The sequence below is a fragment of the Sorex fumeus genome, unplaced genomic scaffold, assembly GCF_029834395.1.
Source record: "Sorex fumeus unplaced genomic scaffold, SorFum_2.1 ptg000030l, whole genome shotgun sequence".
Classification (NCBI taxonomy): Eukaryota; Metazoa; Chordata; class Mammalia; order Eulipotyphla; family Soricidae; genus Sorex; species Sorex fumeus.
The window spans coordinates 15,999,771-16,027,641 of record NW_026606087.1 but is presented as its reverse complement, the minus strand read 5'-3'; the positions used below and the strand labels follow the sequence as shown (position 1 = coordinate 16,027,641).

The 27,871-nt window shown below is 41.1% G+C and overlaps 1 protein-coding gene across 3 annotated transcripts in view; it reads left to right on the top strand.

Moving 5' to 3' along the window:
- The window catches only part of STIM1 (stromal interaction molecule 1), a 203,816-nt gene that overhangs the window by 145,295 nt on the left and 30,650 nt on the right, over positions 1 to 27,871 (top strand). For all 3 annotated transcript variants that reach the window (XM_056116075.1, XM_056116077.1, XM_056116076.1), the window contains exons 4-5: positions 23,082 to 23,193; positions 25,877 to 25,992. In XM_056116075.1, the coding sequence (XP_055972050.1) occupies positions 23,082 to 23,193; positions 25,877 to 25,992 (228 nt within the window). The remainder of the gene's footprint in view (positions 1 to 23,081; positions 23,194 to 25,876; positions 25,993 to 27,871) is intronic.

Genomic DNA, 27,871 nt, shown 5'->3' with positions numbered 1-27,871 from the left:
CATTCTCGAGGGTGGCACTGAAGAGTTTCGGTGAAATGGTATCACCCTGCCGAACCCCTCTCTTTATGTCAGTGATCACTTCCTTGTAGAATGGTGAGATCCTGGTGGTGAATCTGTAATACAGCTCTCGGAGGATCCTGATGTACTGAGTTTGAACACCTTGTTTGGCTAGGGCTTCGATGACTGTGTAAACGCAAAAAAGACAGCACCGGCAGTGGTCTATCTGTCCCGCCGCCAGCGTTCGGTATTCTCAGGCCGCTTTCCCCACCCGGGGGAGGTCAGTGGTGATGGGCAGGCGAAGGAAGGAAACGAGGGCCAGGGTGGTTGGTCTTAGTTGCAGTTTATTCCAATCCTCTCTCCATCCACTCCTGTCTCTCTCCTCTGCTTCCTCTCCTGCTTCTTCTTCCCCCATGCTACTTCATTCTCCTTCTCAATCCCCCTTCATCCTCCTTCTCTGGAGTCTGGATTCTGATCCTGATGCCCTTTCTCCTCTTGCTCTGGAGTCTGGATTCTGATCCCCCAGCTCACTTTTACAGTGCAGTTAAATCCCAAAGCATGAGGGGTTGGGGTAACATTACACATAGGTGTGGTCACAACCAATAATGTGTAAAGTTCTTTCCCTCCAGGAAAGCCGCTTCTAGGACAGGTATTCTCTCAGCAGGATGACCTACCCTAGAACGGAATCCCCTGGGTGTGTTTCTCCTCTCCCTGTCCAACAAACATATAAGCATATATAATATAAATCATTTTGTATGGATACAGTAAGAAATACCTTAAACTTAATAGGATTGCTCTCCTAGGGCCATCTCGATCTCAGACAACAGTACTCAGTCCAGATAGTCTTTCCTACCCCTAGGAGGGTCCTACTCTTGTCGTTACTTTTGGATTATGACAGCATTTGTCTATGATCAAACTCTTAACTTATAGTTAAGAATCATGGCACTTTGGCCTGGCCCATTTCGATGCCAGGGTAGCTCACCGCTTGCATGGGTCCATTCAGTCCCTCGTTGGGACCCTGCTTTTGGGGTGTTAGGAACCAAGGGCAACTGAGGCTTAAGTCGAGAAAGCAGATGCCCGGGAGTGAATATTATTCAGAGCCAATTAAATCCTAAGTTACAAAGCATAATATTAACGGTCTTCCTGTATCTATACAAAAATGACATTGCATTAAAGTAAACTATTCAAAAGACATAAGGAGAGGAGAAAGGCAATATTTCACTCATACATATAAAATCATAGATTTCTGAGGAATCTAACCTTACAAGTTAACAGAGTCTGATTAGGGGGAAAGCTGATTAACTGGTTGGGGAGGAAAGCACAGGGAAGAATTTACAGATAAACACAATGGCATGGAAGTGCCTCAGGAACACTGTGATGGGTGTAACCTGATAAACCTAAGCTCTTTGTAGAGAAAGGGAGAAAGGACAAAGCAATGTCATCCTACAGATGACCACTTCAGTCTCGACAGAATCAAAGGCCTTCTTTAAATCAATGAATATTAGACAGAGCGGCACCTTGAACTCTTGCAAAACCTCAATGAGCTTGGTCACTGTGTGGATATGGTCGATCATGTTGCATCCTTTTTGGAACCCAGCTTGCTCACATGGTTGTCCTTTGTGTAGCGTTCTGCCTATTCTATTCAGGATGACTTGAGTGAACAACTTGTAGATGACAGACAACAGGCAATTTTACTTAATTTTAGTTTTTTAATTCTGAGGAAGAAATGAGGGCCTGCAAAAGTCCATAGCTTTCCTGTATACAAATAATGAAACAGAAGAAAGAGATACTAAAAAAACCAATTCAATTCACAATTGTGCCTAAGAAAATCAAGTACCTTGAAATCAGCTTAACCAAAAAGGTGAAGGACCTGTACAAAGAAAACTACAAAACACTACTTCAGGAAATAAAAGAGGACACAAGGAAATGGAGAAACATACCCTGCCCAAGGATCAGAAGGATTTGAATATTGTCAAAATGGCAATATTCCCCAAAGCATTGTACAGATTCACTGTCCCTATAAGGATACCCATGACATTTATCAAAGAAATAGACAAAACACTCCTAAAATCATATGGAACAACAAACCCCCAAAATAGCTAAAGCAATCCTTGTGGAAAAGAAGATGGTAGGCATCACTTTTCCCAACTACAAACTGTATATCAGAGCAGTAGTAATTGCAGTAATTGCAACAGCATGCTATTGGAATAGAGACAGACCTGCAGACCAATAGAATAAAGTTGCACATACTGACATAGTATAACATCACAGATAAATATCACTTAATCTTTGACAGAGGAGCAAGAAATGTGAATTGGAGCAAGGAAAGCCTCTTCAACATGTTGTGCTGAGAAAACTAGACAGCTCCATGTAAAAACAATGACAGAGTTCAGATCTGTGTCTAATGTCAGGTACAAAAGTCAGATCAAAATGTATTAACAACCTCAATATCAGACCTGAATCCATAAGGTACATGGAGAAAATGTAGATAGAACCCTCCATGACATTGAAGCTAAACGCATCTTTAAGGATGAAGCACCCCTGACCAAGTGGAAGCAAAGATAAACAAATGGGACTACATTAAGCTAAGAAGCTTCTGCACTTCAAAAGAAATGGTGACCAGGACATAAACAACCCACAGAATAAGTAAAATTATATACCAATTCCCATCACATAAGGGGTTAATATCCAAGATATATAAGGCACTGATAGAACTTTACAAGAAAAAAACAACCTCCAACCTCATCAAAAAATGGGGAGATGAACAGAAACATCCTTAAAGAAGAAATAAAGATGGCCAAACAGCACATGAAAAAATGCTTTATATCGCTAATCATCAGGGAGATGCAAATCAAAACAACAATTAGATATCACTTTACATCACAGAGACTGGCACACATCAAAAAAGAAAAAGAACTACTAGTGCTGGTGTGAATGCAGGGAGAATGGGACTCTCATTAATAGTTGATGGGGAATGCCGACTGGTCCACCCTTTTTGGAAAACATATGGGCATTCCTCAAAACACTAGAAATTGAGCTTCCATATGACCCAGCTATACCATTTCAGGGAATAAACCCTCAGGGTGCAAAAACACTGTCACTGTCACTGTCCTCCCGTTGTTCATCGATTTGTTCGAGCAAGCACCAGTAACATCTCCATTGTGAGATTTGTTGTTTACTGTGTTTGGCATATCAAATACGTCACGGGTAGCTTGCCAGGCTTTGCCATGCGGGCGAGATACTCTCGGTAGCTTGCTGGGCTTTCTGCGAGGGACAGAGGAATCGAACCCGGGTTGGCTGTGTGCAAGGCAAATGCTCTACCTGCTGTGCTATCGCTCAATCTAACATAGCACATTGGGTAGGGCGTTTGCCTTGCACGCAGCTGACCCAGGTTCGATTCCCAGCATTCCATATGGTCCCCTGATCACTGCCAGGAGTAATTTCTGAGTGCATAAGCCAGGAGTTAATGCCTGTGCATCGCTGGGTGTGACCCAAAAAGCAAAAAAAAAAAAAAAAAGAATTTAGCCTTTCTCTGCTAGGTGTAAAAACACACCGCAGAAATTACATTTGCACTTGTATGTTCATTGCAGCACTGTTCACAATAGCCAGAACCTGGAAACAACCTGAGTGCCCAAGAACAGATGACTTGTTGAAGAAACAGGCTGGAGCAATAGCACAGTGGGTAGGGCATTTGCCTTGCATGCAGCCAACCCGGGTTTGATTCCCAACATCCCATATGGTCCCCGGAGCGCTGCCAGGAGTAATTCCTGAGTGCAGAGCCAGGAATTACTGGGTTACCAGTAACCCCTGTGCATCACTGGGTGTGACCCAAAAAGCAAAAGCAAAAAAAAAAAAAAAGAAAGAAACTATAGTAGATCTACACAATGGAATACTCTGCAGCTGTTAGAAACTATATAGAGAGAGTCGTGAAATTCACTTATAAAATGGATGGACATGGAGAGTATCATGCTGGGTGAAATAAGTCAGAAGGAGAGGGACAGACATAGAATGACTGCACTCATTTGTCGGATATAAAAAATACATAGTATGAGACTAATACCCAAGGACAGTAGAAACAAGGACCAGGAGGATTGGTCCACATGAAGATGAGTGCTGAAAGTGGGTAATGATGGCCTATTATGATAGCCTTTCAGTATCTGTATTACAAATAATAATGCCCAAGGGCGGGGGGAGAGGGAAACAGAGGGAGGGAGGAAGGGAGGAAGGGAGGGAGGGAGGGAGGGAGAAAGAGACAGACGGACAGGCAAACAGACAGAGACAGAGAGGCAGAGAGAGAGAGAGGCAGGGAGAAACTGCCATAGAGCGTAGATGCAGGCTGGTGGTAGGAGGGTTTGTGGGGGGGGGGGGGGGATTAGTGGTGGGAAATGTACACTGATGGAGGGATGGGTGTTGGAACATTGTATGACTGAAACCTGATCATGAAACTTTGTAACTGTATCTCACAGTGATTCAGTTAAAAAAAAGGAAGAACTTAACAGCATGGTGATCAGATACAACAATTTTCACATTAAGAGAAAAAAAAAAAGAAATGAAGGCCTGGCCTGGTACCTAATTTTTTCTTAGTAAAAATTTAGAATAACGGTAGTGAAAGCATTCCTGGTCTTCTCTGAAAGTTCATATAGAAGTAGTTTGGAAGAAGAAGTGACCGAGAAAGGGAAGAAACAGAGGGTCTATGTCATAATACTAAGACAGCTCAAGAAAACAGTTTAAATTCTTAAATTTTTAGTAAGAATTTTATTTCTGGAATCAGCAACTACTTGGAATACTGCCAAATATATCCTTAATTACAAGAAGGAAGGTAATGGAGTGAGATATTAGGAGTTGATCCCCACTACTAAGGAGCAGAGAAATGTTTTTTAAGATACAGTGATGTAACTTAGAGCTAAACTGAGAATAACATACAAGTATCATGTGAGATTTGCGCACTATGTATCATTCTAGGGAGTTTGACAAACTACAAGTGAGAATCTTTTTGTTTAGATTCCTCCTAACAATTGGCTTCTTTATTCAGAGCAAGGCTCCTGATCTCTCTGGAGTGATGATTTCCAGAGCTACGGAAAGCCTGTAATATTCTGGCAGTGGCCACACTGACTGCTCTTGAGTTTTGTTAGATGAGCTGCTGGGTGAGTTGCTAGCTATCTGATGATTAGCAGTGCTTATTGTGTTTAGAACATTAGCTCACTAGTTTCTTGAACATCTATGTGATAGTGTTGTTAACATTTTCTGACAGAGGTTGGGAGCCAGTTGTTTCTGTGTTATGTAGATTTTAGCAAAAAAGCTCAGTAATCTTTATATTGGCCAACTCTGGATTTTAATAATGAAACAATTTAAAACTAGTATTTATAAAGTGTTTAATACATGCAGGGCTGGAGCGATAGCACAGCGGTAGGGTGTTTGCCTTGCATGCAGCCAACATGGCCGACCCGAGTTCGATTCCTCCGCCCCTCTTGGAGAGCCCGGCAAGCTACCGAGAGTATCTCGCCCACACGGCAGAGCCTGGCAAGCCACCCGTGATGTATTCGATATGCCAAACACAGTAACAACAAAATCTCTAATGGAGACATTACTGGGCCCGCTCGAGCAAATTGATGAACAACGGGAGGGCCTTTACTTTTACCTTAATACATGCAGGCACTGATCTCAATGCTTTTCTTATATTAGCTCATTTATTTCTCACAAAAATATTGTGTATTCTCGGACACCTGTTCCTGACCGAGACCTCCAGAGCTGTCCAGAGGTAGGTGGGCCATCTCATGCCCAAACAAAGCCCAGGCAGACACTCCACGCTCCAAAGCTGCTGTCATGCCTCCGGCTGGACTCCACTACCTTAGAACTGAGTGCCACAGAGAGCCTAATCTCCCTAAAACTCCAGGTATATGGGTCTTTGTGGCTGAAAATACCAGACCTTCTCAGAGTCAGGGGGGTGGTGATCTTTACTTCTGGAAGACTTGGAAGCCATGCCCAGATAAATATTTAACTGTTCAGTTAAATATTCTAGATTTTCTGAAGCAACATGTCCAAACTCTATAACACTGATATCCCAGTAGCATACCAGATGGAATGGGCCATAACAGAAGCCAACCAATGTTTACTAAGTAAACTAAGTTTAAAATAAGTTTAAGGTTTTACTAAGCTGTTGTTGCAAGTTAAATCTTAGACAATGACTTAATGTCCCCATGGTGAGATACAATAGCACTGTAGAACTGTCCTCCCATTGTTCATCAATTTACTCGAGTGTGCACCAGTAATGTCTCACAACAAATTGTGAGGCTTGTTGTTACTATTTTTAGCATATCGAATATTTCAGGGTTGCTTGCCAGGCTTTGCTGTGTGGGCGAGATACTCTTAGTAGCTTGACGGGTTCTCCGAGAGGGGAGGAGGAATCGAACCTGGGTCGGCTGCATGTAAGACAAATGCCCTACCCGCTGTGCTATAACTCCAGCCCGCTGAGATGCAATAATTTTCACAATTTTTTTCTATGGAAATAAGTTTTTGTTTATTCCATTAGCTATTTAATGGTAACTGTAGCACTGTAGCACTGTCCTCCCATTGTTCATCGATTTGCTCCAGCGGTCCCAGTAACTTTCCATTGTGAGACTTGTTACTGTGTTTGGCATATCAAATATGTCATGGGGAGCTTGCCAGGCTTTGCCGTGTGGGCGAGATACTTTCAGTAGCTTGCCGGGCTCTCCGAGAGGGGTGGAGGAATCGAATCTGGGTCGGCCCTATTGGCCGTGTGCAAGGCAAATGCCCTCCCGTTAATGGGACACGCAAGCAGTATAAAATAAATTATCGTGAATCTGTTATGGGGGCAGGCTTGAAGGCAGTTGGGAAAATGGATTTAATGATGGAAGGAAGGTGACAGTGGAGGTGATAGTGGTGGAGGAATTGGTGTTGGAATATTGAATGCTTATAGCAAAGCATCTTGAACAACTTTGTAAAGCGTGGTATTTGAATACAGTGGAGACAAAGAAAAACAGTATTGGGGCTGGAGTGATAGCATAGTGGGTAGTACGTTTGTCTTGAACGTGGCCAATCCAGGTTCGATTCCTAGCATCCTATATGGTCCCTTGTGCACCGCCAGGAGTAATTCCTGAGTGCATCAGCCGGGAGTAACCCCTTTGCAATGCTGGGTGTCACCCCCCCGAAAAAAAAGCAAAAAAAACCAGTATTATGTATAAATACTGTGATGATCTCCATGTACAAATGAAGCAGATGAGGCAGAGAGGGCAATTAATTAAATGTAATGCCATTTTCTCATTACCAAAAGTTTGTTCAGATTTCATATATTAAGGACACAGTCCCTTTGTTTCAGGCACCATGCCAGCAGTAGTGGGAATCCCTCAGCTGCCTATGTCTGACCAACTAGTTACAAACTCAGGAATTTCCATTATCAGTACAGGTTTGAGAATTTGCTAAATTATTCAGGACTCAAGTGCCATGTTTATGATTTCAGTTTTATTATAAAGGACAAAACTTAGGGCTAGCCAAAGGGGGGAAAAAAGAGCTTACCAAAATATTTTTTTCCCCTTTTTGGGTCACACACATTCAAGGGTTACTCCTGGTTCTGCACTACGGAATTACTCCTGGCAGTTTTTGGAGAACCATATGGGATGTCAGGGTGAAGTGTCTTAAGCCCTGTACTATTCCTCTAGCTTAGCACAGCTTCTTTATCCATTCATCTGATGTTGGACATTTGGGTTGTTTCCATATCCTGGCTATCGTACTGAATATACAAATCATATTTCTTAAATAATAATTTCTTTACTTATGGAACAGGTAAATTTTAAACTGTCAATGTTGATTCTAATTAAATAGTATGATATCAACTAAAAGCAAAAGAACTTGGTATTTTAGTGTGACTCTGAACTTTGTTTTAAGAAAGTGTTTATTTTCTGGAAATAATGAAATCAGCTTACAGATCTTCTGTGCTATTTTTTGTAGGCCAGGGTTTTTAATAGAGGGCCATAATGCGGTACTGGAGAATCAAGAGGCTTTAGTAAGATAACCCAGCAGAACTGGTCTTTCCATGACGTAATACAACTGGCATTGGACCTCTGTCTAAACCATTTTGAAAGTCAGATCAATATAGAAGAGTTGACAGCCCCTTCTTTTACTAAACCTTTTTGAGATATTTTTATTTCTTCCCCAACTGTTTAAAAATTACTTTGCACAGGGCCAGGGAGATAGCACAAAGGTCTGGGCACATTTTATATACAGGAGGCCTGAGCATTGCTGTGACCCGCAAGTGCAGAGCTGGGAGTAGTCCCTGAGCGCTATTGTATGTGTTCCAAAAACCAAAACCAAACAAACCAAACAAATAAAAATTACTTTGCTAAGTTTAAGTTTGAGTCACTTGAAAACATTTGTAGTCTCAAAGATCTGGTTCTACTTATGCTAGAGGGGGCCAACCGAGAGAGAAGATAATAGTCAAGAAAGAGCTTTATTTGCAGTAGGCGTCAGGTTAGAAGATGGTGGTCTTATGTCCTAGAGGTAAACACCCTAACCGCTGCCCTATCGCTCTTAACTTACTAAAGAATATTTTAAAACAATATTCCTCTCACTGTTAAATTGACAACCAATATATCAGTCCAAGTAAGTCACTGTGAGGTAGGGAGAATGGTAGTTTTTTAAAGGAAATGATGCTAAGTAGATTTCATAAACATTCATTGGGGGGCTGCTAGACAGTGCTGGAGGTCCTTTGAGCCTCTCCTCTTGATTCTTGGTTAACTGGACTGTGTGGTACTGGAGCTCACTGGGGCCATGCTGGTAATAGGATGGTCATAATAGTGACAACAAGTCATGTCGTTGGGGACATGTAATGCCAGGGATTTAATTTAGGTCCTTGAACATGCAAGTCATGCACCTTCTCTCACCAGTCCTCTTTAAGAATCCATTTGGGTGGTGGTGATGGGGACAGAGTGATAATACAGCTGGTAGGTCATTTGCCTTACACACAGCCAAACCAGATTTGATCCTCGGCACCACATATATTCCCCTGAGCCCCACGAAGAATTATTCCTGAGCATAGAGCCAGGAGTAAGCCCTTAGCCAGGAGTAAGTTCAGGTGTAGTACTGGAGATCAAACCAGGGCTGGCTGCATGTAAGGCATATACTTAAACCTCTGTACTATCTCTGTTCTATCCTTTCATCTTTTAATATAATACGTAGTATTATATTGTGTGTATATATATATATCATGCTTAGTGATCACTTCTGCAGTTCTTGGGGTACTATATACAGTACTGGGAATTGAACCAGGTCGGCAGCATGCGAGTGACATCTTGCCCGCTGGTCACAGGAGCAATTTGTAAATAAAAGAGCAGCAGGCTCATTTTCAGAGAGGGCAGGTTGGCACCAGATAGTAAGTTCCCATGTAGACTGGTGCACAGAGACATCTGCAAATCAAAATAAGATTTCTGATTAAGAATGCTTCCTTTTGGGGCTGGAACGATGGCACAGCGGGTAGGGCGTTTGCCTTGCACGCAGCCAACATGACCGACACAGGTTCGATTCCCAGCACCCCATATGGTCCCCCGAGCACCGCCAGGAGCAATTCCTGAGTGCATGAGCCAGGAGTAACCCCTGAGCATCGCTGGGTGTGACCCAAAAACCAAAAAAAAAAAATGCTACCTTTTATAAAATAACATAACATGATACTGACACCCAAGGACAGTAGATACAAGGGCCAGGAAGATTGCCCCATAGTTGGGAGCCTGCCTCATGAGCTGGGGGAGAAGGCAGCTTGAATAGAGAAGGGATCACTAAGAAAATGATGGTTGGAGGAACTGGTCGGGATGGGAGATGTGTGCTGAAAGTAAATAAAGGACCAGACATGACAACCTCTCAGTATCTGTGTTGCAAACCATAATGCACAAGAGTAGAAAGAGAGTATGGAGAATATCGTCTGCCATGGAGGCATGGGAGGGTGGGCAAGGGGGGTATACTGGGGATATTGGTGGTGGGGAATATGCACTGGTAGAGGGATGGGTGTTTGATCATTGTGTGATTGTAACCCAAACATGAAAGCTTGATACTTTCCATGTAGTACCACTTGTATGTAAATTTCATGACTTCTAATAAAAATTTAAAAAAACATGAAAGCTTGTAATTATATCTTACGGTGATTCAAATAAGAAAAAAATAAATTTGAAAAAGTGCTTCCTTGCTTGGGATAAGGGTCAAATGATAGGGATGTGCCTCATGTATGCGAGGTCCTGGTTTTGATCCCAGGAATGTCATGGTCCCACAGGGACTGCAGAGAATGGCGATGGTACTTCCTTAGTTCCTTCAGCACTACCTGTTGTACTGTGGCTCAGTCTCATCTTACACTTTCTTTTTTTTAAATTTAATTTTTCTTTTTTTTTCTTGGGTCACACCCAGAAATGCACAGGGGTTACTCCTGGCTTATATACTCAGGAATTGCTCCTGGCAGTGCTCGGGGGACCATATGGGATGCTGGGAATCAAACCTGGGTTGGCCGCGTGCAAGGCAAACACCCTACCCTCTGTGCTATTGCTTCAGTCCCAAATTTCATTTTTCATAAAGTTGTTCACAATGACTGATTACATTCAGTATTTCAACACCAGTCCCACCACCACTACACCTTCCCATCACCATTATTTCTAATTTTCCACCACCATTCAGACTTGCCCCCCAAGCAGATACTGGATAATTTATTTTGTATTGCTTACTTTAGCTTGATTATTGTTTGATCTGATACAATGTAGCTATTCCTATTTTCTCTAGTCTTCTGTTGGCCTACATGACTGTTTTCAATCTTTCACTTAGGCCTCTGCTTATTTTGAGAGATTCTAGAGTCCATTTGGGGTCCCGGGGACTGATCCCAGGTTGGCCACAAACAAGGCAAGTATCTTACCTGCTGCTCTTTCACTCTGGCCCCAGACTTCTGCTTTTCTTGAGGCCATTCAATATGCTTTGAAGAACCGATTTATTTGTGACAAACGTCTTCAGCTGTTGTTTTTTCATGAGACTGTTAAACCAATCCCTCGAAAGAGTGATAACCTTGCAAGGTAGAGGATTCTTGGCTAAAGTTTCTTTTCTTTCAGTGCTTTAAATACACCATTCCTTTCCTTTAGTGCTTGTACTTACATTTGAGGAATCTGTTGTGAGTCTTAGTATTGTTTTCCATGTATTTGAGTATTTTCTTCTCCTTGCTGCTTTTGAAAGTCTGTGTTTTGGTTCTTGCCATTGTGATTACAGTGTGTCTTGGCGTTGTTCTGTTTGAGTTTATACTGGCACTCTTTGGGCTTCCTGGATCAGGGCGCCAATCTTATTGTTCAGATTACTGAAGTTCTCAGTTCTTATTTCTTCAACTAGTGTTTTTTTTTTTTCTTCAACTAGTGTTCAACCAGTGTTTCCCACATCCTGAAATCCCCATGGTTCTGAGATTATTTCTCTTGCTATTACCAACAGCATTTGTTAAAGTACCTTCACTTTTTCTCAATATCTTTACTATCACCTCTTCTTCATTCATGAAGTTTTGTACCTTACCTTTGAGGACATTACATCAATTTGCAGTTTCATCCATTTTGCTGCTACTTAATTACTTTATTCTTTAGCTTCTTTATTTGTACTTGAATGAATTATTTTATTTTTTCTATCACACCCTCTTCAGATGTATTGGTTGTCAATTTAACAGTGAGAGGAATATTTTTTTTTAATTTTTTTATAGAGTTTTTTTTTTATTAGTGAAACACCATGAGATACAGTTGTAGACCCACAAATCTTCGTGCTTGGGTTTTGATTATACAATGATCAAATACCCATCCCTCCACCAGTGCCCATTTTCTACCACCATGGATAATATCCTTCCCACCCCCATCCCCCCCATCCCACCCTGCCTCTGTGGCAGGGCATTCCCTTTAGGAATATTGTTTTAAAATATTCTTTAGTAAGTTAAAAGCGATAGGGCAGCGGTTAGGGTGTTTGCCTTGCACGTGGCCAACCTGGGCTCAATTCCTCCGTCCCTCTCGGAGAGCCCAGAAAGCTACCGAGGGTATTCCACCCTCACGGCAGAGCCTGGCAAGCTCCCCATGGCATATTCGATACGCCAAAAACAGTAACAACAAGTCTCACAATGAAGACATTGCTGGTGCCGCTTGAGCAAATCGATGAACAATAGGACAACAGTACTACTAAGTTAAAAGATCTGGTGTCGGGGTTAGAGAGAGAGCACAGCAGTAGGTAGGAAATTTGCCTTCCATGCAGCTGACTCAGGTTTATCTCCAGTACTCCATAGTTTCCCCCAAGCCCTGCCAGGAGTGATCTCAGAGCACCACCGGTATGGCCCCCAAACTAAATCCAAATAACAACTCTGATGTAGTTGAGGATCTTCCTTGACTTTGGTTGCTATCTTTAAAGCAGTCACTTTCTCCCTTTTCCCATTTTCCCTAATGCCGCATCCTCTGGGGGACCCGTGGGTGGAGCTCCAGTTGCTCACCATGCCAGACTCTGGGGCTTTTCTCCCCTGGGTGTGGTTTTCTCCTCTCCCATGCTCAGAGGTGAAGTGGAGACCCCGAGGTCTACCTGCACCATGGCAGGGTAGGACTCTACCTCTCGTGTCTCTAGGACATCACAACCTACAACTCACCTTTCTTTATAACTCCATGTGGTTCTGATGTCAACTCAGAGTTGGGCTGTCAGGAGTTGGGCTTGGTCATTGCTCTCGGCTGGGCAAGTAGGGACAGGGACCAGGGACTAGGCTTGTTTGTTGCTCCTGACCCACCTTATGGTACCCACAGGTAGAATCCAGGATGCCTTCGAAACAGGCTGGTTACTGGGTGACCTAGTGGGGCCAGGGGTAAGGGGGTGGACTTGTTCATCACTCCTGAGCGCCTCAGTATTCTGAAATAAAATCTGGAAGATAAAGATTTTTACTAAAAATATTGCAAATCAGTTCCAGTGATCTTGTGTTATTTTAAGATGATAAATATTGTCTTTACTCTTCACCAGGTAACATTTGAGTTTGTATAGAACTATCAGTGAATGAATGGTTATAACGATAATAGCTAATACTTAGCTAGCATTTACTATTTGCTAGGAGCTTCCCATATCTTAATACATTTAATGATGTGAGAAATCTAATTCTTACCATTTTATAGGTGACAAAAAAGGCACACAGGAAAATTATTATTTTTTCCTGTTGTCATGATTGATTTCATTTTTTAATAATTGTATTTCTTTATAAGCACGTATTCTAATCTGAAAAAGTTACATATTGCATTACCCCTGAATTAAAAAATCTAAATTACATTCTGTGCAAAGCAAAACTATAGTGACTATAAGATCAGTGGTTACTAGGAGTAGGGGCTGTGAGGAGTAGAGAGAGCACCAAGGACTTTTGGGGCTGGAGTGATAACACAGTGAGTAGGGCATTTGCCTTGCACGTGGCTGACCTGGTCAACCTGAGTTCGATTCTTCTGCCCCTCTCAGAGAGCCTAGCAAGCTACCTGTGATGTATTCGATATGCCAAACACAGTAACAACAAGTCTCGCAATGTTACTAGGTCCACTCGAGCAAATCTACAAATAACGGGAGGACAGTACTACAGTGCTACCAAGGACTTTTAGGGGCGTGAAACTGATGTGCATGATACAAAATTGCACATTTTTTCCAAGCCCATAAACTATCCAACCCTGAGAGTGAACCCTTATATGTAATATGTAATGCTGTGTCACTGAGAATGAACTCTAATATATAGCAGTATATTAATGTAAATTCATCCTCACACAGGAAAATTATTTGCCCATGGCCTTAGATCTAGGAAGTAGTAAATCCTAAATTCAATGGACAAATCCTGGTCCCATTGCCTGTAATATTTTTTTTCAAAAAATTTTATATTTGCCATTGTTTTAGTGTTTTCATTTTTTAATTGAATCACCATAAATATCAGACTTAAAAAGTTATTGAAGGGGCTGGAGCGATAGCACAGCGGGTAGGGCGTTTGCCTTGCACGCAGCCAACATGGCCAACACAGGTTCGATTCCCAGCATCCCCATATGGTCCCCTGAGCACCACCAGGAGCAATTCCTGAGTGCATGAGCCAGGAGTAACCCCTGAGCATCGCCGGGTGTGACCCAAAAAGCAAAAAAAAAAAAAAAAAAGTTATTCAACATTAAGTTTCAGATGTGCAATATTCCAACAGTAATCTCTTCACCAGCATTCACGTTCCTTCACTTCAGTGTTCCCAGTTTCCCTTCTGCCCCCCCACCCCAGCCTGTCTCTGTTGCAGGCACTTTTCCTCTCCTCCCTACCATTGTCCTTGTGTTCCCTTCCCTCACCACCCCCTTCCCATCCATATACAGAGCCCCCCACACCCCCGCATCTCACCCTCCACCTGCCCTGTAGTCTTTTTTTTTTTTTTGCTTTGTTTTGTTTTTGTGTTTGGGACATACCCGGTATTACTCAGGGCTTTCTTCTGGCTCAGTGCTCATGTATCATTCCTGGTGGGGCTCAGGGACCATATGTGGTACCAGGGACCAAACCCAAGTCAGTCACGCATAAGGCTAGTGCTTTACCTGCTATGTTATATCTCCAACACAGTCATTGCCCTGAGTCTTAACTATTGTGCTGTGTCTAATGGGCTAAACAGAAAACTATCGCAGACTGACCAAGTTAACTACTAAGAGCTGTGTGAATGAGAGGCAAAGAAGTTACTGGCAATCTTCTGGCCAGACATAGTTCTTTTGGCTTGTGGGCTAGGAACCACAAAAATAAATGAAGGTGTCATCTGGAGTCACATTGGCTCATTAGGGGAAAATATATATTGAGTCAGGAGTCCATTTCTTAATGCTTACTCCTTTTTTTGCAAGAGAAAGGATTAGCCAAAGCCAAGGATCTGTTCTGGCATAGACTTGGAGGTATTGCTGTAACTCAGATGTTAAGTAGTGATACTTATTATTCTGTGTGCTTGGAATGCCCTTCCCTCAGGTATTGACCTGGTTCACACCTTCATTTCATCTTCTGCGCACTTGACGCCTCATCAGAGAGACCTTTCCTTATCTAATCTGATATATCTTACACTTTATTTTCTTAAGCTGCTTAATTTTTCTGTATTATACTCATCAGTACCTAGCATATAATTACCTGTTTCTAGTGTGTTAGTTTGTCTTTCTCGACCAAAATATGGATCTGTACTTCTATTGTGTATTATATGCATATAGAATAGTGTCTGACAAGTAATAGAAACTCATTTTTCCTCCAATGAAAATTTCCCCCAACTTATAAATCATCTTTCCCTGCCCTAAAACCAATTAAATGATTTCGGAGTGCAAGACTACCTGCTTTTGAGAACTTTTATTATTTGATCTCAGTAATTCCTCATCTCCTTGCTCCTCTACTTAACCTTATTTGGACTCCAGATAGACTAGAGTGAATATTCTCTGGGTAGGCCCCATACTTTATAGTTCTGAGTTTTAGCTCATGCTCTTTTCTCTGATGGAGCCATATCTTCGTTTAATCAAATTTTGATCAGTTCTCTACAGGGAGCCTTTTTTGAAAACAATATATGAAGAAATAATCACTGTTGAGTTGGTATTAAATCTTAAACTCTTTGGGGGCTGGAGAGATAGCACAATGGGTAGTGTGCTTGCCTTGTATATGGCTGATCTGGATTTGATCCCCAGCATCCTATATGATCCCCCAAACACTGGTAGGACTAATTCCAGAGAGCAGAGCTGGTAGTAACCCCAGAGCATCACCGGGTATGGCCCCCAAACAAAAAACAAAACAAAATAAATACTAGACACTTTCAAACATAGGAATAGATTTAAGTCAACAATTCTGGGAGATAAGTGTTGTTAGATATGGGATTAGGCATCACTGCTTAATCACTGCTCTATTCCTGAGATCTGGTACAAAGTAGTACAAAAGAAATGTTTCAAATGTCTGGATGAATATTTTGTAGAAGGGAAAATTTGAGGTTCAGAATGATCATGGCAAATAGAAATTAAGATCTTCCAGCATCAAATCTAGTGCTTTTTTTCTGATATATTCTACAATGGAAATCCAGTTTTCTAAAATGCTCAGGGATTTGGCATTAACCAAAAAACAATGAGATACCATCTCACACCACAGAGACTAGCACACATCAATAAGTGCGGGGGGCCCCGCCAGACCACTCTCCGGCCTGCGGAGGTGGCCCTAGGATCCGTAGGTGCTGGGAAGGACCGACCGAATGAACACGAGACACAAGAGACAGAATGCAGCTCAGAAACAGAGAGAAAAAGGGACAGGGCTTTATTGGGGGCAATCAGGGTATATATCCATTAGTGAGGCAGCTACACAAAAGGTCGTGCCCATATATGGTTAGGAAGGTTTGTTTTCACCTATCATGCATTACAAGGTTTATGTGTATCTGGTACCAGACACGAGGTGATTACACAAAGGGCCATGTCCATATGATTTACCAGACATGAGGTAGATACACAAAGAGCCATGTCCATATGATTTATAAAATTTACATGCATCACATACCAGACACGAGATAGTTACTTCTTGTTATTACTGACAGCCATGACAGATGTTCTCTCAGGATAACCATACATCAAGATAACCATACATAGCACTGGTTTTGCCTGTTGCAGGGTCACGTAGGTCAAGATGACCATACATAGCACAGGCTGTGCCTGCCGTGGGGTCGTAGGTCAGGATGACCATACAGGCACTTAGGCCTTGGTCAGTTAAAGGGCCAGCTTCCCACAAATAAGAATAAGAACAACCAGTGCTGGCTTAGATGCAGGAAGAAAGGGACTCTCATTCATTGCTCATGGGAATGGTGCCTTTTTGGGAAAACAATTCATTCATTCATTCATTCATTCAGAACATTCGTCAGAAAACTAGAAATTGAGCTTCTGTATGATTCAGCAATACACTCTTAGGGATATAACTCTGGGGCCCAAAAACACACTGCAGAAAAGCCATCTGTACTACCATGTTCATTGCAGCACTGCTCACGATAGCCAGAATCTGGAAAAAGTCCAAGTGCCCTAGAACAGATGAGTAGATAAAGAAACTATGGTACATCTGCTCAATGGGATACTACTCAACCATTAGGAAAAATGAAGTCATGAAATTTGCTTATACATGGATTAACATGGAGAATACTATGTTGAGTGAAATGAGTCAGAGAGAGGGGTACATACATAGAATGAGTGCACTAATTTGTGAGGTAGAAAAAAAATCATAGTATCACAATACCCACAGACAGTAGAGATTAGGGCCAGAAGGACTGGCGCATGGTTGGAAGCCTGACACAAGTATGTGGGGGATGGGGGGCAGAGGGCAGTTAGGACAGAGAAGGGACAACTATTACGATAATAATAATTGGAAATGATCACTGATCAAGAACAGAGTGCTAAAAGGAGGTTAAGTGATATATGTGGGTGGACCATGAAGTGTGCTGGAGATTGAACCCATAATCGGCCATATGCAAGGCAAGTGCTTTGCATGGTGTACTATCTCTCTAAGCCCCAACCTCATGAAACTTTTTAATGTATATTTTACAATATATTTACTGCCAGTACATTGGAATGTGAATAATAAGCAAATATTTGGACCAGAGAGACAGTACAGGAGATAAGGCACTTGCCTTACCTTCCACTTTGGCCACAACCCTAGTACTATCCCAGGCACCGGTTACCTGAGTATTATCAAGGCACAGGGGCAGGAAGAGCCTGAGCACTGCTGGGTATGACCTCACTCTGCCCCCCAAAGCAGATACTCCTATACTGACACGTGAGCCAGCCCGGCCAAGCCGGGTTTGATTCCTCTGCCCCTCTCGGAGAGCCCAGCAAGCTACCGAGAGTATCTTGCCCACACGGCCAAGCCTGGCAAGCTACCCGTGACGTATTCAATATGCCAAACACAATAACAACAAGTCTCAAAATGGAGATGTTACTGGTCCCACTTGAGCAAATTGATGAACAATGGGAGGACAGTGACAGTGACAGTATGCATAACATTTTTTTTACAGGAAAATTATACCATTAGAAAGTATTGGAGACTACAAAGATAGTACATCTCTCTTATGGTGGACTATTTGTTGTGGCAAACTCTAGGTGTTGGCCTTCTCTGATTCTGTGTAGTATTGTCATTTTGCCCAGAGATGTATCTCTCTGGAGTCTACATTGACAGGGTGATGAGAGACTTATGACTTTAGTAGATGGTCTCTTGCTTGCTTGTCTTTTTGGCATTTTGACATATGAGTCATATTTGGAGGCCGAATCTGTACTAAGCTCTCCGTGCCAAATTCTGTTGCCATGTTGCCTCTCACTCACGGCCACAGATGCCCTATACTTGCTATTGCCTTGTTCCTCCCTTTGGACCAGGGATTCTACCTATTTTCTCTTTTGAAATTAGAAAGTATAATGTGATTTTTTTTTTGCCATGTGTCAGACACAGTATTTTTGTATATGGTCTAAGTACATGATATATTTTATAGAATATGTTTCAGATCAAACAAGTTTTAAACATAAAAGAATCCGAAAAGGTTATCTTCCCTATATTAATTTTATTTCTAATAATTTAATTTTCTTTGTTTGAATATAGTTCCTTATACCAGATTTCTTCCATCTAAAGAAGTTCTTTTAATAACTTGGTTTGGGTTTTTGTTTATTTTTGGGGATACACCTGGCTCTACTCAGGGGTCATTTCTGGTGGTGCTCCAGGAACCATATACAGCCCTGGGGATTGAGCCTGACTTGGTTTCATGAAAGGCAAACACTTTAACCCATGTACTATTTCACTGGGCTCTCCTTCAAACTCCTTTCCACCTCTTTCCTCCTTCCTCAAAGACACAGAAATGATAAAACAACTTCCTTGAGGATTTTCCTGGCATGAATCTCTTATCTTCACCGCCCCCCCCCCCCCTCATTAGTTTAGCTATAGAAGAGGTGACTGTGTTTAGAGTCCACTGTTATTGGAGTCTAGTGACCCTCTTATTGGCTTTCTGCTTCATTCAATGTAGCAGTGAAACAGTGATTCTCAGCCACAGCAATTTTATCTCCCATGGAACATTTGGCAGTGTCTAGAGACATTTTTTTTAAAAGTATGACTGGCAGTATGCTACTGGTATCTAGTGAGTAGATGCCAGGCGTGTTGTTAAGCACCCTATACGACACAGGACAGTCCATTATGACAAAGAATTACCCTGTTCAGAATGTCAGTGGTGCAGAGATTGTGAAACTCTGATCAAGCATGATTACTGACTTTCTCCACTGCAGTATAGAATGTGGTAGAGAAGTTCCTACATGCCAAGGGCCTATGCTCAGACTTGTATCAAGGCGTCCTCCTGGTAGACAAAAGGCCCTTGCAGCACTGCTGGCCTCAGGCCTTTCTAGCAACAGAAAAGTGGCCTTCTTTCCACTCCACATGCCGGCAGAAAGGTCCCTTTGTGCCGGATAAGGCATCCTCCCTTGGCAGCAGGAGGCTGCTGTCTTCTGTACTTTACAGGCCAGTGCTTGTCTTTGTCTCATCATCTATGTTCATGTTCCCGTGCCAAAATACCTAATACTCCAGACCACAGTAAATGATCACATTTATGGTGTGTATGGATATATTTCCGCGTGTGTACACACACATACACACACACATTCATTTTTAGTAATAATGTCCACTATATTCTTGTCTCAGCATTCCCTTAACCACCCTGAACTGTCATTCCTCTTTTACTAAATCATAGGATTTTAACATATCTCTTGGTAGTAAATTTGTTTCTTCCTGTCATTATTCTCATCTTAAAGTCGGAAATTTAATCAGGCAGTAATTAAGCCTGCTTCATGTAAGACACACACACACACACACACACACACACACACACACACACACACATTTATCTAAGGATATTATTACTTTATTGCTTTTTTTTTCTGGTGGAGGCCACAATTCCAGGAACACTATTTTATTTTATTGGTTTTGATGGAGGCCACAATTCCAAGAACACCATTTTATTTTATTGGTTTTGTGACCACACCCAGTGGTACTTAGGGCATACTCCTGGCTCTGCACTCAAAGATCACTTTTGGTAGATCTAGGGACCGTATAGGGTGGCAGGGATTGAACCACCCACTGTACCATTACTCTTGCCTCTCTAAGAACATTTTTGGAATTCCTCACTTTGAGTAAATTTTTATTGATACCACTATATATAAAGCACTGTTTCAGAAACAGTAAAATGAATAGGCAAAAATAAACAGGACATGGTTTATACCTTTCCCTACATGGTTTACACATGTTTTCTGACTCCTGAAGGAAAATTTGATAGCAGTGTAACAAATGGCAGATTTTGGTAAAGATGCAGACCCTAAGAGATGAGGTTGATGACTCTCACTATTTTCATTCTTCTTCAAAACTTGTTTGGCTTCCTGCTGCTCTGCGCAGTGGTTTTCTAAACCTAAGGAATGTACAAATTCCTTTTAAGGGAAATAACTTATCTTGAATTATCTTGTAGTGCCAACTTAAATTCCTTTTATTAAAATATTATTTAAATATGTACAAACTTAAAGTTCAAGCTGATATTTAACATTTGTAGACAAATATAAGCAAAAGCAGATTTATTCAGTAAGTAATGACAAACTTAGGTTCAACAAAATTGTACTTTTATTTTTATTTTATTATTATTATTTTTTAACTCACTTGCCCCGAGACTCTTTCCTGTTCAGCATGCCTGCAATACTGGATGTCATTAAAGCATTCAGGCTACCATGATTTTCAATTTTTGATGCATAAAATGTATATCATGAGATATCATTTGATCTCTACTGGGATTAAACTTTCCTGCATATTAACTTTATTTTTTTATTCCTTTATTGTTGACTCTTGACAAAGTATGGTGATAAATTTGTTATTGGCATGACTAAATACTAGACAGTATTAAATTACCTTAAAAGGTTTGTTTTTATGATGATCCATTTGAAAAACCATAGTATTATTGTGTTGAGGAAAGGTTAATGATAGGTGTCAACATCTTAAGTATAAGATTTTTCATGTTTTGAATGATCATTCTGTAATTATTTTGGTTAAAATTGGCTTCTGTTGTAACAGAAAATCTTTTTCCATTTAAAATAAGAAAAGGAGCAAATTTACTAGTTGCACAAACTGGAAAATCTTTGAATAGGGATATTCACAGGGATGTGACTCAGGGCTTAATTTGCTTATTTTCTAAAAACTTCCAGAAGCATCAAGGATTTTATTATATATATAGATGCATATGTATACATCTCTCTCTCTAATATATATATATATATATAATGCACATAGCACTGTTTGAATATAAATACTGACTTTACCTAGCAAATTCCTAGCTGGCTCACTTTGGGAAAGTTATATAGCCTTTCAGTAGTTTGTTCTCTCCACCCCACTGTAAAATAGATATAAAATAGAATACATTTTGAGCTGGGTATATGGCTAAGTGGTAGAGAAAATGCCTTCCGTGTGTGAGACCCTGGATTTGATCCTTGGCACTCTCCTTTTCCTCTCAAAAGAGATATATCCTTCATGGGTAGTGGGTCTATCCTGATCATTAGGAAGATAAGTGAGTTAATATAAGTGGCAGGCTTAGCATATCACCTGTCACGTTATAAGAAAATGATGCATTATTGTATTCTATTTATTAAAGTTAAATTACTATAATCAGAATAACTTCATACAGATTTCAGGAGAGTGGTAGAGTTCAACTAAAATCATTGAATTCAGTGCCAAAGATTTGACTCTAGTGGTAGAACAGATTCCTAACATGTGTAACCCCCTGAGTTTCATTCCATACACCTTATGCACTATTAGTGTAACCCTGGAGGGTCCTTCCAAGCATCGCTAGCTGGGGCCCCTATTAAAACAAAACCTTGCGATTCAAGTCTTTTAGCTTCACCTTGAGTTATGTTATTCATCTCCAAACAGAACAATATGCCAGGAGGATGGAATGTGCTGATTGGCTTAGCTTGCTTTGCTTGTGCTACTCCTAGAGGTCGATTTAGCTTTTCCTGAAGCTTATTGACTGAGGGCCTTGGAAGGGTGTTTCTCCTTGTCAAATTTAGAGTGCTTTTCCTGCCAAAGGGAAGGAAAGGGATGCTTAAGGTGAAAAATGACCACTGTCTCTCCTGGGACTGGAGAGATAATATAGTGGGCAGGGTACTTGCCTTGCATGCCCTGACCAGGTTTGATCCTTGGCACTCCCTTGAGCATTGCTGGGTGTGGCCAAGAAAACAAACCAAAACAAAACAAAACGACCACTGTTTTTCAAAATTACCACTCCAGACCCTAATAGGTGCTCATGTGATGTTACGACAGTCTCCCAGGGACTGCAGCTTTAGGCTCTGTGGTTTATGAGTATAGTGGATAATATTTGTCTCGAAATTTTAGTTTGCAGTTATTAAAGTACATTTTGTCTAAATGTTTTTGTATCTGGGGGTTCTTTTATATCTAAATCTTTTATATCTAAATTTATATCTAAATCAGTTTTTGTATCTGGGGGTTCTTTTATATCTAAATTTGAGATATATTGTTGATGTGAGGCATAATATGTCCTCAAGTTTCAGGCAAATTTTTCCATTATAACTATTTCATATGTAACACAGTCATAATTTTTATAACATAGGTATAAACATAAAAACAACTGAAGTTGAGTTGTTTTATATACTACTGTATATATAAACATATATACCTAGATAGATGTTCCAGATATACTTTTGTTTTTAATTTTGGGGGTTTGAGGGCTACACCCAGTAATATTCAGGGGTTACTCCTGGCTGAGGATTCAGAAATTACTCCTGGTGATGCTCAGGGATTGAACCTGGGCCTGCTGTGTGGAAGACAAATGCCTTAACCTTCTGTACTATCTCTTCGGCCCCAGCCACTGATCTACCATTAATCACAATAGCGGTTTATACAAGTAAATTTATATAGACTCCTTTCATACTTAGGATTTTATGGAAGAGAGACAGACATTAAATGCATAAATGTATGGTATATATTAAGAATCGGTATGACTGTGACTGTAAGTACTACTTGGCATTTTGAGTCATCGCTTTCCTTGTCTCTTCCTGCAGTGTACAACTGGACCGTGGATGAGGTTGTGCAGTGGCTGATCACATATGTGGAGCTGCCTCAGTATGAGGAGACCTTCCGGAAGCTTCAGCTCAGTGGCCATGCCATGCCAAGGTCAGGAGGACACTGGTTTCTCTCACTTGGGGTGCAGGAAATGAACTAGTACTGATCTGTCTTCATCACCTTTTTTAGGGTAAAGTCTGTATATCCCAACTCTCCTCACATCTGTTGAATATTTACTATAAAGCATGACAGGCAGTTTGCATCCTTTTTCTTATTGTTATTTTGTCAGTTCTAGGAATGGTACTAACAGTTGCCATTTTTTGAGTGCTTAGTACATGCCAGGTATGCTACTCAATACTTTCTGTGTAGTATCTTATTCTTATATTGATCTCATGAGGTAAGTAATATTGTGCATAGATGATTAACTGAGTAAGTAACAGGGTCTAAGTGCCCTACTCTCTTTAGTGTGCCTTCCTCTAGCCTCATGTGGTCGATGATAGGCTTCCTAGCTAATTTACTATAGTATTAGTTTAGTTTTAATAAACTTTACCAAGCATGTATCATGTGCCATGATCTCTTGTGGGTCCTATGGGGAAAAAGATGCGTTAAATCTTAATTCTGTCTTGAGGAATTCTGTGTTTTCCAGAAGAGACAGACCATTAAATAGATAATTGACCATGAAGCTCCAGGATGTTTTTTTTTTTTCATTATTGATGGAATAGCAGTATTGTCTTTACATACCTGAACCATTTCATCTTGAGGAATGGCTAATAGGGTTTTGATTAAAACTATAAAGCATAAGATAATAAGTCAGTTCTTAGGTCATGAACTCATTTAACCTCCTGTGACTAGGATTCTATCCAAGACCAGTCTAAGCCAGGTTGGACATAGAGTAAGGGCAATTAACCAGTGGTATTTTAGTGACAGAAATCTGGCATCTTCAGTGCATGCAGGGTAGAATGTAGTAGAGGTAATTTTAGGACTATCACTAGGCAGCATGGTTTAATGGGAATAGTATAGCAGATCTGAGTTCATTTTCTGGCTCTGCTACTTGTTCTGTGACTTTGGGCAAATTATTCAACTATGAGTCTGTTTTTTCTTATCTGCAAAGTGGAGCTTATACTATAACTATATTCTTAAAGTCCTGATGGTTAAATGAGATGCTGTATAAAATAAAATTGTATTGTCATAACAGTATAGAATATGTAGCACTTGCTTAATAAACAAGATCCTTGAGGCTAGAGAGCTAGGGCAGGGGTTAAGGCACTACCTTGCATGTGACTGACCCTGGTGGTTTTAGCACCCACTGAGTACAGAGCTGAGGATAACCCTTGAGCACTGCAGTGGGTGGCCCTCCACAGCCCCAAACAAATACAATGCATTTTCATTTCTTATTTTTCTCTTTGTTGGAAAGTAGGTAGCCTTTCAGTTCATAGGTTTCTTTGAGAAATTGGCTGTATGAAACAGGTTATAGTTCTGTGATTTGGATGAAGGCAGTTCAGCTAGTAGAAATGTTATAGAGAAGAGCCCCAAGAACTTCCAAGCTTGTCAGAAGCCTCTAATTAAACCTGAAGTATGGGACCTGAGTATGGGACCATGCTAGGCAGTTTATGATGAGACAAGTGTGTCACTGGTCGATCTGGGACCTAGATCCTGACTGCCGTGCTCTCTCCCAGCCCAACTGTGGCATCATGTCTCTCTGCTTCTCTTATACTAGAGTGTGATGGTTTCCCAGGACTCGAGAGGGAAGTGGCTCCTGCATACCCAGGGGCAGCATAAAGCACACAGTACTGTGTCAGAAGCTTCTTTTCTACCCAGGGAAACAAAGATTTGTATCAGAAAAAGACTACCAACATTTTGGAGTAGTGTAGCAGAAAATGCTCCATTATAGAACCCAGAGGAGTAGCTTTTCATCTTGTATTTTTAAAGCCCTTTCCTCCAGTTCCTGCTGTGTTTCAGGAGACAAGAAACAAAGTTATACCCCCCAGGTCATTTTCTTATTTACACACTCTCTCTTATTAGAGTCATCATTTACATTGTTACTGAAGGTCATAAAAATTATAGTAATCTGATTGGGAGTAAATTGCAGTGACTAAAAATACAGGCAAACAAGACTAATTCATGTTTTGTCATCAGTCGGTTTATAGTTAATGACAGTGTGTTAGAGAGTAGAATATTACAGAGGTATCCAGAATCACTGGGTCATATAGTGTGACGTTATGACCTGGGCTGGACAGGAGATTGTATTTTAAAATGGAATCAGGTAAAAACATGAAATCAGATACGTAGTAAATAATTCCTGGAAGGAAAAGAACACCAGCAAATTTATAATTGGGCATGGGAATGACCAAGGTGGATAAGCTTTTGAAAGTAGACTACTTGGAAATATTGAAGCTGGGAAGAAGGGTGAAAGAGTTCTTGGTAAAAGTAGGGGCTGGAGAGATAGTACATCACTTGCTGTAGGGCATTTGCTTTGCATGTGGTTGACGTAGGTTTGATCCCTGGTACCCAACATGATCCCCTAAGCCCCACCAAGAGCGATCTCTAATGAGAGCCAGGAGTAAGTCCTGAACACTGCCAGGTGTGGCCCACAAACAAAAGCAGAAAGTTATATGTCCCTGCCTACACCCTGTTGAGATTCACGGATATATAGATTCTTTGTCCGATTGTTCAGAGGGGAACATTGCCAAGAACTCAAAGTCATGGAAATAATCCCGGAGAAGGTGGGTTATCCTAGCAGGATCAGTCTTGATTTTACTGGAGGAAACTGACCTACAACTCTTTGCCTCAATAGGCTAGCTGTAACCAACACCACAATGACAGGAACTGTGCTGAAGATGACAGACCGGAGTCATCGGCAGAAACTGCAACTGAAAGCTCTGGACACAGTGCTCTTTGGTCCTCCTCTCTGTAAGTTCTGTGGTGGGAAGGGCTATCATTATGCTATGGAACCCATGGTTGTTGGTGACTGAGCTGAGGTCCTGGCTCTTTCAGGGACGTCTGCATGACAGTGCTTTTACTTTATGCACTAGTGCTGAGATATGAAATAATCTAGCATACACCTGACCTGGGTTCAGTCCCCAGCACCACATATGGTCCCCCAAGCCTCACCAGGAGTGATCCCTGAGTGCAGTGCCAGGAGTAAGCCTGGTCCACGGGGTGTCGACCAAAAACCAAAATCATACATGCATAGCCTAGTTCAGTAAGAGTAGTGTATTTATTACAATTATGAACATACATCAACATATCATTATTACTCATTATTACCCAGGATCTGGGGTTTCTGATATCATTCACTATTGGTGTTGGATAGTCTGTGGATTTAGACACATGCATAATGACCTGCCTTATCACCATTATAGAATAAAACAGAATAGTTCTCTGTATTTAGCCTACTTATCTCTCCTCTCCCAAAGCCTTGGAATCACCTTGTTTTCTAGATCTATTTAATATATCTTGTAGGCTGGATTTGACCTAAGTTGCTAAGGATATAAGCAGAACAGAAATACTAGAACTGAGAATACACCTTACAGCAACTAGGTGGGATGCAAAAGACCGAAAACAAAGAAAAAAATGAAAAATAACAAATTTTTACAAGGCTGTGGATAAACTAGAACCCCACATTTCTAGTGATGATGTAATGGATTAGCTATGTGGAAAACAGTCTGTTCTTTCCTCAAAAAGTTAAATATAGGGTTATCATATAATCCAGCAGTTCCACATGTAGGAATGCTAAGAAATATGATGAACAACTCAAGTGCCCATCAGCTGGTAAATGGGAAAATAAATGTGGTATTTTCAAATAATGGAATACTAGTCAGTCACAAAAAGGAATGAAGTTCTAATACAGGCATGCTTCAACATGGATGAAATTTTCCTTAAAAATGTGCCATGTTGGGGCTGGAGCAATAGCACAGCGGATAGGGCGTTTGCCTTGCACACAGTTGACCCGGGATCGATTCCCAGCATCCCATATGGTCCCCTGAGCACCGCCAGGAGTGATTCCTGAGTGCAGAGCCAGGAATAACCCTTGAGCATCGCTGGGTGTGGCCCAAAAAGCAAAATAAATAAATAAATAAATAATAAATAAAAATATGCCATGTGAAATCAAACAGAGCAGGCTGTATGTTATAAGGTGCTGCTTATGAAATATAAAGAATAGGAAAACTCATAGAGAGAGAACACCAGATTAGTGATCTCCAGAGCTGGAGAGAGGAGGCAATGAAGAGGAATTTTAGTGAGTGAGCTAACATGGTAATGAGTCCAGGAGGCAAGAGCCAGCAAGTTGTTCTGTTTTTCTAAAGTTCTGATTTTAAAACATTAATTTTAATGTTATGAAATTAATTATGATAAAGGCTGTACAATTTTGTGAATATGCTAAGAATCATTGAATTGTACATTTTAAAAGTGCATTTTAGGTATATACATTACAGGCTGGAGCGATAGCACAGCGGGTAGGGCGTTTGCCTTGCACGCAGCCAACATGGCCGACCCAAGTTCAATTCCTCCGCCCCTCTCGGAGAGCCCGGCAAGATACTGAGAGTATCTCGCCCGCACGGCAAAGCCTGGCAAGTTACCTGTGACGTATTTGATATGCCAAACACAGTAATAACAAAGTCTCACAATGGAGACGTTACTGGACCCACTCGAGAAAATCGATGAACAACGGGAGGACAGTGACAGTGACATTATATTATATCTCAACAATAAAACCAATAATAAGACATATATGTAGATTGATTTTTTTTTTTTGGTGTGCCAGAAATTAACCTAGAGCCTCATACTCCAC